This window comes from Mustela nigripes, chromosome 7, assembly GCF_022355385.1.
Source record: "Mustela nigripes isolate SB6536 chromosome 7, MUSNIG.SB6536, whole genome shotgun sequence".
NCBI classification, from domain to species: Eukaryota; Metazoa; Chordata; class Mammalia; order Carnivora; family Mustelidae; genus Mustela; species Mustela nigripes.
In genome coordinates, this window is record NC_081563.1 from 107,295,988 (window position 1) to 107,308,753 (window position 12,766).

At 40.9% G+C, this 12,766-nt stretch overlaps 1 protein-coding gene across 1 annotated transcript in view; it reads left to right on the plus strand.

Annotated features, from left to right (window-relative positions):
- The first annotated feature begins 4,336 nt into the window (after positions 1-4,336).
- The window catches only part of HAO1 (hydroxyacid oxidase 1), a 49,468-nt gene continuing 41,038 nt past the window's right edge, over positions 4,337-12,766 (plus strand). Inside the window, exons 1-2 of the mRNA XM_059407912.1 lie at positions 4,337-4,519; positions 10,369-10,520. Coding sequence (XP_059263895.1) covers positions 4,383-4,519; positions 10,369-10,520 — 289 coding nt within the window. The 5' untranslated portion in view covers positions 4,337-4,382. The remainder of the gene's footprint in view (positions 4,520-10,368; positions 10,521-12,766) is intronic.

Below are 12,766 nucleotides of genomic sequence, written 5' to 3' on the forward strand. Positions count from 1 at the left end.
TTATGGCCCAGCTGTACAGGGACAATTCAGGACATACAATCCCAAGATGGGCTTAGAAGTCAAAGAGACCTATTTGCTGAAGAGCAGTAATGACAAGCTCAGTGCACTAAGATCAGTTCCAGATGGAAGAAAATACAGGAGAATGCTTTTATGACCTCTAGGGGAGTTTTCTAAATAAGACTAAAGAGCCCAAACTAATGAAAAATTTGATTACAGTATAAAACTTAAATTTCTGTACAATAAAAGGCCCATAATTAAAGAAAAAACATAGAGTCTGGCTTTTGCAAATACTGTGGATTTGGTTTGCTAAAGAAAAAGTCTTTCACAAAACACCTACAGATGTGAGAAGATATTATAAGCATATTTTAAAATGTGTTGCTGAAATGGCCTAAAAGTAATGGATATCCTCGAGAAGCCAAACAAGTAAACAAATAAGCATACCAAAAAACAAACACAAAGATAAAAACTCAAAGCCAAGCAAAAGCCCAGCAAGCTGGTAAACAACACTGAAGCTGAAGGTTGTCCAAAGGACTTCTGCAAAGTCCTGTCCACTGAGAGTCTGGGTATGTGGGGTGAGGAGAAAAATAGCCATGGAGCTGTGGAGCCACAGAGCCACGGGGCCACGGAGACTCCCATATAAAGATGGGAACCTGAAGGGCCACACCCTCAGTGAAAGGGTAGTGGTGGTGAGTTGCAGGGAGGTGGGGAGCGAGGGGACTCTGTTTCCATATCCTGGACTGGGTAAAGAACGAAAAACAAAACTGAACTAATAATTCATGATTACCAGTTAGTAATCAGATGACTTGTCACCCAAGTTCCTACTAACTGAGTGATCTAAAACATGTCAATGTAATCATCCTGCTGGAAATGATTTATAGTCATTTTAAATGTAACACACATATTTCTGAAGGTGTCGAAATGTTCATAAAATAATTAAATATAATTAAATATAGAATATAAAATAAGGAATCAACAGACCAAATATTGGATGAAAACAAAAGCCTAGAGAAGTAAGCAGAACATTTTATCCTCCAAGGGATATATGTTAAAACTAATATTGGAGCTCTATTTTAAGAACCCCATGGACCTTGGGGAGGAGAAGACAAACCATACCACTTTAAATGTGGACATCAAAAGGGTGCTCATGAAGGGTAATTAAAAAGCACAAGCAAACTGTTCACACCCCTCATCTCCATCTTCAGATCACCTCCAGATGACTGCTTGCAAAGTCAGCCCTCTTGCACAGCATAAAAGAGGAAACCTTTCCAAAAGTATGTGATGATTGCATGCACTTTCACCCCAGCTCAAAGCCAGGACCTCAAGGGGCAACACATTTAGTGGATGAACCAGAGGAAAAAAAAAATCCACCTAGCTTGCGGTAGCTTGCCTGTCTAGAACTTTGGTCTAATTAGAACAAGGAGGGAAAAATAAAAGAGGGATAATAATAATAGAATGAGGAAGAGGAAGAAAGGGAAGAAAAGAAGAAGAAGAAGGTTAAAAGAAGGAGAAGAAGAAAAAGGAGGAGGAGGAGGAAGGGGAGAAAAGTAGGAAGAAGAGGAGGCTCAGGAGAAGGGGAAGGAAAGGAGGAAGGAAAAAGGGAAGGAGGAGAAGGAGAAGAGGAGGAGGAGGAGGAAGAAACAAAGGAAAAGGAGTGGAAGATGATCCAGATGAAGAGATAAGGGAAGGGCATGGAGAAAGTGTGAAGAAGAACGAAAAAGAAAGGAGTTAGAGAACAGCTAACCACATCCATCGCACAGCTTTGATACTGACCTTGGCATTTTCCTGTGTGAAACAAGCCAGTAGCTTAGTAAACATGTACCTTATATACATACACCCACAAAGGATCTATATCCAAAGTATATAAAGAAATTCTACCACTAGATGCCAATAACAAATCTAATATAAAAAATAGCCAAAGACACAAGCAGGCATTTCACAAAGTGGAAAAATTAAAGACCAGTAAATACGCTTACAAAAGATTATCAAACTCATCAGTAAGCAGGAGAACACAAAATACAACCGCCATGAAAACGCTTCCACCCATGTGAGACACACTCTCTCCAGCTCTCCTGGGAGGCTGGTGTCTTGCTGGCGTTGGTGCCCATGACGATACAAACATTGGCCCCTCTTGGTGCCTAGAAACAGTCCACCAGCCCTACACCTCAGGGAATATGAAATGCCTCTAAAAATGATAAAGACAGGAAATAAGACATTCTCCAAGCAATCGTCTAAATCACACCTTAAGACAAAAGAGAGTGAAGACCCATTTGAGGTCATGGAGATAGAGAGCACTCTTACAGCCCAGGGTTGAGTTGCCCTTGAGGTGAAGGCAGAAGAGGTCCCCAGGGTTTGGAAAGTATCCAGGGGTTATAGAGATGGGGAGACATGCATGGGTCTGCTGCACATTTTATTGGGATATTCCAAAGGGCTGAAAGTGAGTTAAGATTTTTTTGAGTCTAGTACAAAGGAACAAAACAAAACCAAAAAATCCCTGTCCTTTGGCCACTTAGAAAGGAGTGTATGTCTCTCAAAGAATGTAAGGTATTGAAACGAGATCATTATCACAAATTAACAAAAGCTTTCTAAGCTCCAGCCACTTCTTTTAGTTCTTTCCACCAAGAGACTAATTAAGTAAAGTGGGGACTACAGTTTATTCATGAAGATGGTACTCCAAATCAGCTGCCATTGCGTAGAATAAGAGTAGATTTCTGTTTGTTTTCATTCAAGCCTTTAAAAACAAAATCTTCCTTTATTCTCCATCTTGCCAAAGCAGTGGTTCTCAGACAATCTTGTGCATCAGAGTCTCATGAAAGGCTTATTACGGTACAGTAGCTGTGGGATTTCTGATTTGGCAGGACTGGGATGGGGCCTGAGAATCTGCATTTCTAACAAGTTCCCAGGTGAGGCTGCTGCTGCTGGTCCTGCTGGTCCAGGACCACACTTTGAGAAGTGCTGGGCCTTATTGTCTTCCTTAGTTTCACCAGAACCTGGCTTGCTTAAGGTTCATTACAGAATATTAAGTTGCCTCTGCACCAAAATCATATTAATTGCAAGGTGCTGACCGTTTTAACAGTTATAAAAGTTGGAAATGAAAACATCATGCCTTAATCTGCAGATTTTGAATAGTTCTCAGCAGAATTAAGATGCCTTAGATCAGCCTTCTCAGTGACTCTGGTAACCGTAAAACGGAGTTACTTCTTTTAGGACACCCTTATATTAGCAGATATTCACATTCCAATAGCAATTTTAATGTTCTTCTACCTATTATCACACTGATGCAAAAATATAAGCATTTGTGAACTTTTGGAATAAACCTGTGTTTAATTCAATGCTGATCCTGACTGCTTAAAGCTTTTTGATTGAATTAAGGAGTAGGAAAGTGAGATTGGAAGGCAAGGCAGCCAACCAGCAGGTTGGGTCACCAACCAGCTAACACTGGGGGTACCTGAGCAACCAGGGGAGTGGGGGATCTGGGGGGATTTATGCACCAACTCCCTTGAGTCCTTGGTTGAGGACTTGGTGGAGGGCTGTCCCCTAGGACATCGACTCCTTAGCACTGTCTGCCAAGTGCATGAAAAAGCAGGGTCCAAGTTGTAGAGAATATTCTTGCACAGAAGTAGGCAGTTAGAATTCAACTGCCAAATGACTGGTGAGCAGTTTCACGTGGAGGATCCTAGACAGAAATTCAGGTCTGACTGATGTCAAAGCCGAAAGTCTTAATAATACAAGTCTCCCTCAAAGTGTTCCATGATGGAGTGAAATTTAGATGGAGACCACAAGGTCTTTAGAATTGCACCTCCTTATATCCTCCCCAGAGTGAGACAAGACTCTTTAAGCATAAGCTGTAAATTTGGGCTTCATGTTCCTTGTTAAAGACAAATGTTTATAATCAGCTGAATTTTATATTGTATAAAGACCCCATTTTCACTGGATGCCCCATTCATTCCATAAGCTCCTTGTCACATGATATGTTGATGTCCAAATGTGGAAGAAAAATGAGTGGGCAGCCCATTCAGGGTTCCAAGCAAATGCACATACCATATGGGAGAAGCAGCCTTAGCCAGAACAGATTCAGGAGCAGATTCATGCAAGTACCTCTCTAAGTCCTTAATTTTTGATGTGACAGACAACTAGTCCCCTCCTCCTGCCTCCCCAACCCCACCTTCTCATGGCTTAGGTGTAGCTGTTCTTTGGCAGACAGATGCAAGGGAAATTGCAAAATCTAAGCTATGTATTTACTCACTTAATGTAAGCAACAGAGAAGTAAATCTGAACTTTGGAAAAATTCTGTTAATAATTGACAAGTAGTGGAACTATCAGGATGTAGAAGGCTATGCAGGGGAGAAAAAACCCCAAACCTGGGGTTGCAAAACCCTGTGAAAATGTTTACGCGATTAGTTTGTATCAGTGATTATGAACAACATGCGAAATCAGTCCTTCAGAAGTCTATCTATGACTATTATAGGTCTGGGGCAAATGACCAGGAAACTTTGGTTGATAATGTTGCTGCATTTTCCAGGTAAGAAAATTTTATTTTTTAAATCATGTTTTAAAATTACATGAGGACATTCTACCGAAATAAGATCTCCAAGTGGTAATGTTAACGATGTGAAATTATTTGTCTAGATAGATGCTTAGTAGAGAGGCAAAAACTCTGGGGGCCATGAGAAGTCTTGGCCTAGTAGGTTGTTTAAAAATATCCCAAGCCGGGGCGCCTGGGTGTCTCAGTGGGTTAAAGCCTCTGCCTTCGGCTCAGGTCATGATCCCAGAGTCCTGGGATCGAGCCCCGCATGGGGCTCTCTGCTCAGTGCAGAGCCTGCTTCTCTCTCTCTCTCTGCCTGCCTCTCTCCCTACTTGTGATCTCTGTCTGTCAAATAAATAAATAAATAAATAAAATCTTTATATAAAAAAAAAAATCCCAAGCCTAGGAATTTCAAACAATTGACTGACAAAACCAAGCCTCATTTGCCTCACGTGGAATTACATGGATACCTCATCTAACTGTGTATAAAAATAGTGATGCGTTCTGGTGACTATTCTTTCTCTCTGAGTATAACAGGGAGGCTTATCTCTCGCTCATGGTGTAGGAAGCAGTTAGCATTAAGGGCAAGATAGCCATCTTATCTGGTTGAACCAGATCGAATTGTTGCCTCGAATGTTCCTATCCTGCCGCCTTCCCGTTATCATTCATTTTGAATACTGTTGTCTAAACTTTCACTTTAGGTTTCAATTTGTCTCTATAGCATTCATCTTTCAACGGGGCTATTTCATCCCTCATCCAAAGTGCTTAATCTCCCTCTATCCCCAAATTAGTTCTCCTTGCCTTTCATATTTCAAAGCACAACCCGGTGGGGGTCATGGTTTATGTTTCTGTGTGTAATAAAAACAAGAAACAAAATAACGTTAGAGGAGTTTTTTTTTTTTTTTTTTTCTCTTGGCAGTTACAAAATGGTTTATTTGCTGAAGCCCGGGAGGAGAGCCCTTGATACGCTAGGCAATTTCAGGCTTCTCCATCTTACAGGATGGCCTTTAGTAAAACCAGCGAGTATTGTGGGTATTCATTGATGGTGATAAATTAAAGAAAAAAGGAAGAAAAGACCCAGAGGAAAGTCTTTGCCTTCCTTCTTGGCTTTGTCAGTCTAGAGCAAAATCTCCCAGAAATCACTTTTCTGGGGCACCTGGATGGCTCCATGGGTTAAACCTCTGCCTTTGGCTCAGGTCAGAAGATGTCCCTTCCTAGGCTCATAGCGGTTCTCTTCACCAGGTAATATGGTTTACCTCCTACTAGTCTCCTAAAAACAACACTTTAACCCCAAACTGGTCATTTTAATCAAAGGAAATTTTGGGCCCTTGACAGGCTGGTGTCTCTTTTAACTTCTCAGGTCATAACACTCAGGGGACTACCTATTTCCTGACCCACCCTTCAACCCCCTTCACCTCATGCTACTTAATTAATTAACTCACAGTTACTAGGAACCGCGTGCTGAAGATCGAGCCATGACCCAGACCGACAAATTCTCTGTTCATGGGAGCTTGCCCGCCCATGGAGCACATGGATCTTTGACCTCTGTATTGCTGGTGGGTTGAATTGAAGCAAAATATACCCAAAACAACTGCCCCCCCCCCAGAGGCCTTAAAGAGGGAACAAAGGGCTGCAGCAAATACAGACGCCACCGCAACCCTGGAAATTCTAGAAACTTGGTGAGACAGAGAAGACAGCATTGACTTCCAGGTTGTGAAGGGGAGGCGTGCCTCATGCTTCTGTGGGTCACATGGAACTCCAGTGACCACTCCCAGCCTAGGCATGGCCTAAGTAACTTCAGGACTGAACACAGATCCTGAGGACGAGTTTGCCACACCATCCTTTCCATGAGCATTGACCTTTCCCTTTGGTTCAGCTTGAAAGGGGGAAAAAAAAAAGGGGATTAATCAACCTTCTCTGGAGGTTGGCGGATGCTTTTTTATTATCAACTGCTTGAGGAGTTTTTATATCACAACAAAAGTTAGGGGCCATTTCCTATCTAACCCTTCAATTCCTCTTTTGTTGTGCAATCTGTTGGGGGACCCTTCTAGCACAGAACTAGGAGGTGGAGCTAAGCATAGATTTCCTGCGGGGGAGGGGAGGTAGTGGGGAGGTGGTGGTGGGGGGTGTCCTGGTGTCTTTGAGTTAATGGGATTAAGCAAATCAAGCTGAACTCTCTCATTTTGATTCAAACCAAGACTGCAGAACAACCAAATCCCAGATAACCCCTTGTGACACAGTGGCAAGGCACTTAAAAGCCATTTATAAAATGCATCCACCTCCCCCTCTGGCAAGCACAACAGAAAGTCATTCACAGTGACAGCTGTTACCTCTCTGTGCTCCAGTCCGACCAGACCGCCATAGTTTGGAGTTCTGGGGACCGAGCTCACTTATGTGATCTTGCACTTGCTTGTAAACATTTCCGGGGTAAGACTTGGGACTCTACTGTTATTGTGGCCAAAAAGTAATCAAATAAAATAAATAAAATAAAATAAAATACAACAGGACAAGTAAAGTCAAATAGATGGAACCAGACTGAAGAGCATAATCTCCTGTTGTAAACATGACACGAACAGCTTATGTCGGCTTGCTTCATTTTGCTTGGCCTGACCTGATTGGGGTTAACACACACACACACACACACACACACACACACAACTACATGCCTTTTCAGGAGGATCATAGGCCTTTGGAACCCATTTACACACCAAGGCATTCAAAACCTGGTTTGGCTATTTATCTATTTATTTTAAAAGATTTTATTTATTTATTTGACAGAGAGATCACAAGTAGGCAGAGAGGCAGGCAGAGAGAGAGGGGGGGGGGAAGCAGGCTCCTTGCTGAGCAGAGAGCCCCATGTGGGGATCGATGTGGGGCTCAATCCCAGCACCCTGAGATCACGACCTGAGGTGAAGGCAGAGGCTTTAACCCCCTGAACCACCCAGACGCCCCTGGCTTGGCTATTTAAATAGGTTTGCTATGATTCCCGCCTCCTTATTCCTTTACTGCAATACCTCAGAAGTCTAGCATGAGCCAGTTAAATGTTTTAAAGATCTCATGATATTAAGGATGAAGAGTAAAAAATGAGATTACTAAAATTGTGCTGTTTTATATATTTTACATATATTTCATTGGATGTAAATGCTTAGGGTAAAAAATTGGAAATTGGAATGCAACAAGATCTTCTTACAGGACTTATGAAACATTAATTCGCTGTGCTCAGTTGATGGGATTCAGTAACCGCACACGGCTTTAAAGCTTGGTGTTAAGTGTCTTCCTTCAAATAGAGTATCTCATCATGAGGAGTGTGGGCATCACCAGATTTTTTTGTAAATTAAATGTGAGGCTTTTATTGCATGTGCGGTGTGGGTCAAAAGCCCTATGAAAGGATCCTCCCCTCTCTCTCACGTCCATTGTTCGGGCATCTTATTTTCCATCCTTTGAAAGAGGTTTATTATTCAATTGGTTCAGTTGTTCTTCAAACCTTCATATCCTTTTTCCAAAGCGGAGGTCCTATAAGAGCACAGTCCAAGGTTATAGTCGGCTGTGATTTTATGTAAAATTGGTGAAAATTCACTTATCTTGGGGGAGGGGCCAGGTGGGACTTGAAAAGCTATTAGAACTACCTGACAAGGTTAGTTGTAATTGCTTTTCGGAAAGTATCAAAATGTGGAGAACATTTTAGAGAGCACACACTTTCCTCTCCATTGATCTTACCTAATTTTGCGTGAGACTTGCATTTTGTGCACTGGTTGGGGAGTGCCTGTAATGTCACCCTCAGAACAGAAAGTAGTGCGTTTTGGAGGGGGAGGTGCGGGGGAGGAAGAACACACAGTTATTAAAGGGACTGCGCCACCACATGGACAAGTGTAAAACTACTGCCTGAAGATAGGACTGAGCCTTTGCCTTCTATGTAGGAACTGAACGTTAAACAATGTCCTCTCTCTCTCTCTCTCTCTCTCACACACACACACACACACACACACAGCTGATGCCCTGCAGCTCTGTGTGTGCTCTTGATAAAAGCTTTCATTGTTTCCTCAGCTCTAAGTAAATATTAATGCCTTCCAAGGCCAGCATGCGAACGGTTGCTATTTAAAATCTTTTTCTCTCATTCTAATAATACACTTAGAGATGATTGGTAATAAAAACTCTCTTCAAGGCTTCTGCCTTTCCCCGCTCAAAATGGAGATCAAAGAAGCATGCTGTGAGGGTCAGTCCAAACGAAAAGACTTCCAGCAGCAAAGCATGTGGTATGACAGAAAATAATGACAATTATGATGTTCAAAGGAATTGCAGAGAAATCGCACAGTAAAACTTCTTTATTGTGCTTTTCAAGGGCTGGATGTTTTTACTTTATTATGTGAGGAAGGGTTAGATTACAGACCTAAAGCAACATGAAGGCAGAATTTCTTCTGTGACAGGAAGTAGGCTTCAGTCAAGACTTTGGAGGTTCGATTTATTTTGGTTACTCTGGTTCTAAATCACACTTCACTGTATTAACTGAAAATCTTGGTCTCTCTGGAAGCAGAGCTCAATCTAGGTAAGGAAAGGTGAGTGCTGTTTAGGCATGTATGTGGGTCTTATACACATGTTCATGGTCTTAGACCTCATTAGAAATAGAGCTGCATTTTCTTTCATTCTAATCGAGACTAATGAGAGAAATAATCCTGAACAAATAAGACATATAAATTTTGCTAAGAGGGAAGAGAACTTGTTCTTTTGTAAATTTGACTCTTAAAATTTTGGTTCTTGGTTTATTGATCATTTTCATTACAACACGAAAGAATTGCAGGAAGAGTTATTTAAGATCATGTTCAGGAGTCAAAAATTCTTCAAGCCAAAACTCCAGTTTCTGCCAAGTAACTTTCTTGAGGAAAATGCTCCATTAAACTAAAGAAAATTATCTTCTCTCGTCACCATACTTCAAAGAATACTGACTTCAGTTTAAGGATTTTGAAGAAATATTATAAAATTGAAGAAATTTTATAATAAAATTATAAACCAATTATAATTTTAAAAGGAATTACCTAAGATTACTGTCTGATATATATGTATGTATATATGTATATATATGCATATATATGAGAAAAACTGGACATATATATATATGAATGAAAAACTAAACACAGTGTATCTTCTTATAGTCTGCCTTCCATGTTTTTGTATACCATCTTCAAAATGACTTGGAGGAAGTGAAATGAAAGTTATATTCACACAAAGGCATTTATGTGAATGTTTATAGTGGCTTTTTAATAGCGGCTTCAAACTGGAAACCTTCCAATGTCTCTTAGCTGGAGAATGGGCAAACAGACGGGGGCACCGCTGTTTGGCGGAATACTATTCATCCACCAAGAGGAAACAATTATGGCCGCATTTGGCAACATGAACGAATCTGAAAATCACTATACTTTAGTGAAAGAAGTCAGACTCCAAACGCTACATTATTTGTGATACTTTTTGTATATTCTTATAAAGTAAAACCATATGGACAGAAAAGGTATCAAGGGTGGTTAAGGGATTGGTTTCACTGCAAAAGGAAATGGGGCCATTTATTCAAGATGGTGATCTGTTCTGGACTGTCTTGGCAATCGGCATGCTTGTGTCAAAGCTCGCATGGGCAAGTCCTCCCAGATGCTAATCACACCTCACTAAGAACAGTCACTCGTGACATTCATTATTCTCTTATCTTCACAAACATTAAAAATGTCCCTGTTCCTTTAACTTTGTAATTTGCCAGATGGGAAAAATAAAAGGATATTTTCTCTTTTTAACTAAAATGAAATGTCAACGCTTTGGTGATGATTTTAAAATTCTAAAACCTTTTCTTCCCCCCCAAATTCTAGATGGAAGCTATATCCACGGATGCTCCGGAATGTTGCAGAAGTAGACCTGTCGACTTCAGTTTTGGGGCAGAGGGTCAGCATGCCAATATGCGCTGGGGCTACGGCCATGCAGCGCATGGCTCATGAGGACGGGGAGCTCGCAACCGTGAGAGGTAGGAAGGGAGTCCTCCCCAAAGGCACAGAAGAGGACTAACATTTAGTGACTTCTTTCTCTGTATGCATCAAGGAAACACGTCGTTGGATATTTTTACGCTCACAGAAATTAAGATCATGGACGCTGCCATCCAAATACCTGTTCTTGCCTATTCTGCTCCTCTGTGACGCTGGGCAAGGTATTCTTGGTGCCTCAGTTTGATCAGCTATAAAGTGGGCATAAAGATAGTACTCACCTCCCTCAGTTACTATTAGGATTAAATGAGTTCGCACATATAAAGTACTTAAAATAGTGCCTTGCAGGCAGAATGGCGGTTCAACAGCTTTTAGTTATATTATGTGTATTAATATCTGCATATCAGAAAATGGAGGTTTGAGAAATTGACTCCCCCATGGTCATACAGCTAGGTAGTGGCAAAGATGGGATTCAATTTTATGGCTACCTTATTTCAAAACCCTTCCTACTTCCCCAAACCATGCGATTCTCACCAGGAAACAGCAATTGTAGTGACCTGATTGGTTGAGTTTTCTGTCACGGTCTGGGACCACGGTTCTCTTTTACGAATGGGCTATATTCCCAATAGAGTATTCTAACTGCCTTAGGAGACAGAGAGATGAGAAATTCAAATATGATGTAAATAAATTTCTTATTAGGGCTAATTTATTAGCTTCCTAGTCCCCTAGCAAATATGAATATTTGAAAAGGTAGGCACAGTTGATAAATCTCCCCACTCTGCTTTAGAAACTCATAGGAAAGTTAGTGATGAATTCTATCTGACTTCTTTTGATGCTAAGCAGGGCAGGAAATTCAGGCCCAAAGAGCAGAAATTAAATACTATTGTAAAGCCTTTTAGTTCCATATATCACAGATCTTAAGGGTTTACTTCTCTTCTTGAAATGTCTGCCACAGAATTCTGCCTGGGATATCAGCATGACACAGGTTATCCTGGACAGACTTAGGTTAGAGTCTAGAACTTTTTTAATTCTAGGACCACACACAGAGAAGTGGTCTTGGATCCTCAGCCATTTGTCTATGGTAATCCTGAAATATGGGAAGGGAGAAGGAGGGGGTAAAAGAAGGAAACATATCTTTCCATGTACAGTTGGGGTAAAAGAGGTCTTCCCAAGCATTCTATAGATAACAGTCAACAAATCAACACAAACCCCAGAAATTTCCATGCTGTCAAAGTTCTACAAAAATTGAAAAGACAATGGCAAGCAAAACAAATTGAAAAACTATGAGGCGGCAAAGCATTAATGACCTTTTCATGTGAGGAGCCCTTATACTTGAATAATGAAATACCATGAACCCCAAATAGATGAAAAGATGTAAGTAAGAAAAGATGAATAGAAAATTCATCAATGGGGCACCTGGGTGGCTCCGTGGGTTAAAGCCTCTGCCTTCGACTCAGATCATGATCTCAGGGTCCTGGGATCAAGCCCAGCATCGGGCTCTCTGCTCAGCAGGGAGCTTGCTTCCCCTCTCTCACTGCCTGCCTACTTGTGATCTCTCTCTCTCTAATAAATAAATAAAACCTTAAAAAAAAAGAAAGAAAATTCATAAATGGACTCATGAAAATGGCCAATAAAAAAATGAAAATTAGGGGCACCTGGGTGGCTCAGTGGCTTAAAACCCCTGCCTTCAGCTCAGGTCTTGATCTCAGGGTCCTCGGATCGAGCCCCACATCAGGCTCTCTGCTCCGTGGGGAGCCTGCTTCCTCTTCTCTCTGTCTGCCTTTCTGCCTACTTGTGATCTCTGTCAAATAAATAAATTTCAAAAAAGATTTTTAAAACAGAAAATTATTCATTTCCCTAGCTACCAAATAAACATAAGTTATAAGTATATATTTTATTTTCTGAATATCAAGTTATTATTTTCAGATTAGACTGTGAGGAGGGTGGAAGGAAAATGTGCATTTTCAAATATCCCTAGGAAGAGCATAGAGTGGAATTGTATCTCTAGAAAATCACTGACACTTGTTTATCAAAGCTTTGAAAGTGTGAATTCCATGTGATGCTCTAACTGCTCTTCTAGGAATTCCAAGAAAAAAATTATGACTTTGAAGAGTGACATCTCTGCAGGGATTCTCATTCCTTTGTTGTTTTTAATAGGAGAAAAATTAGAAAAAAATAAACCCACCCAAATGTCCCGTAATCGGAGGTTGGTTGTCAAAAACAGGGTATGTTAGAAATGGGGTACATTTTTGTAATGATATCAGAGAAGGAGTATATTGATATGGAAAGA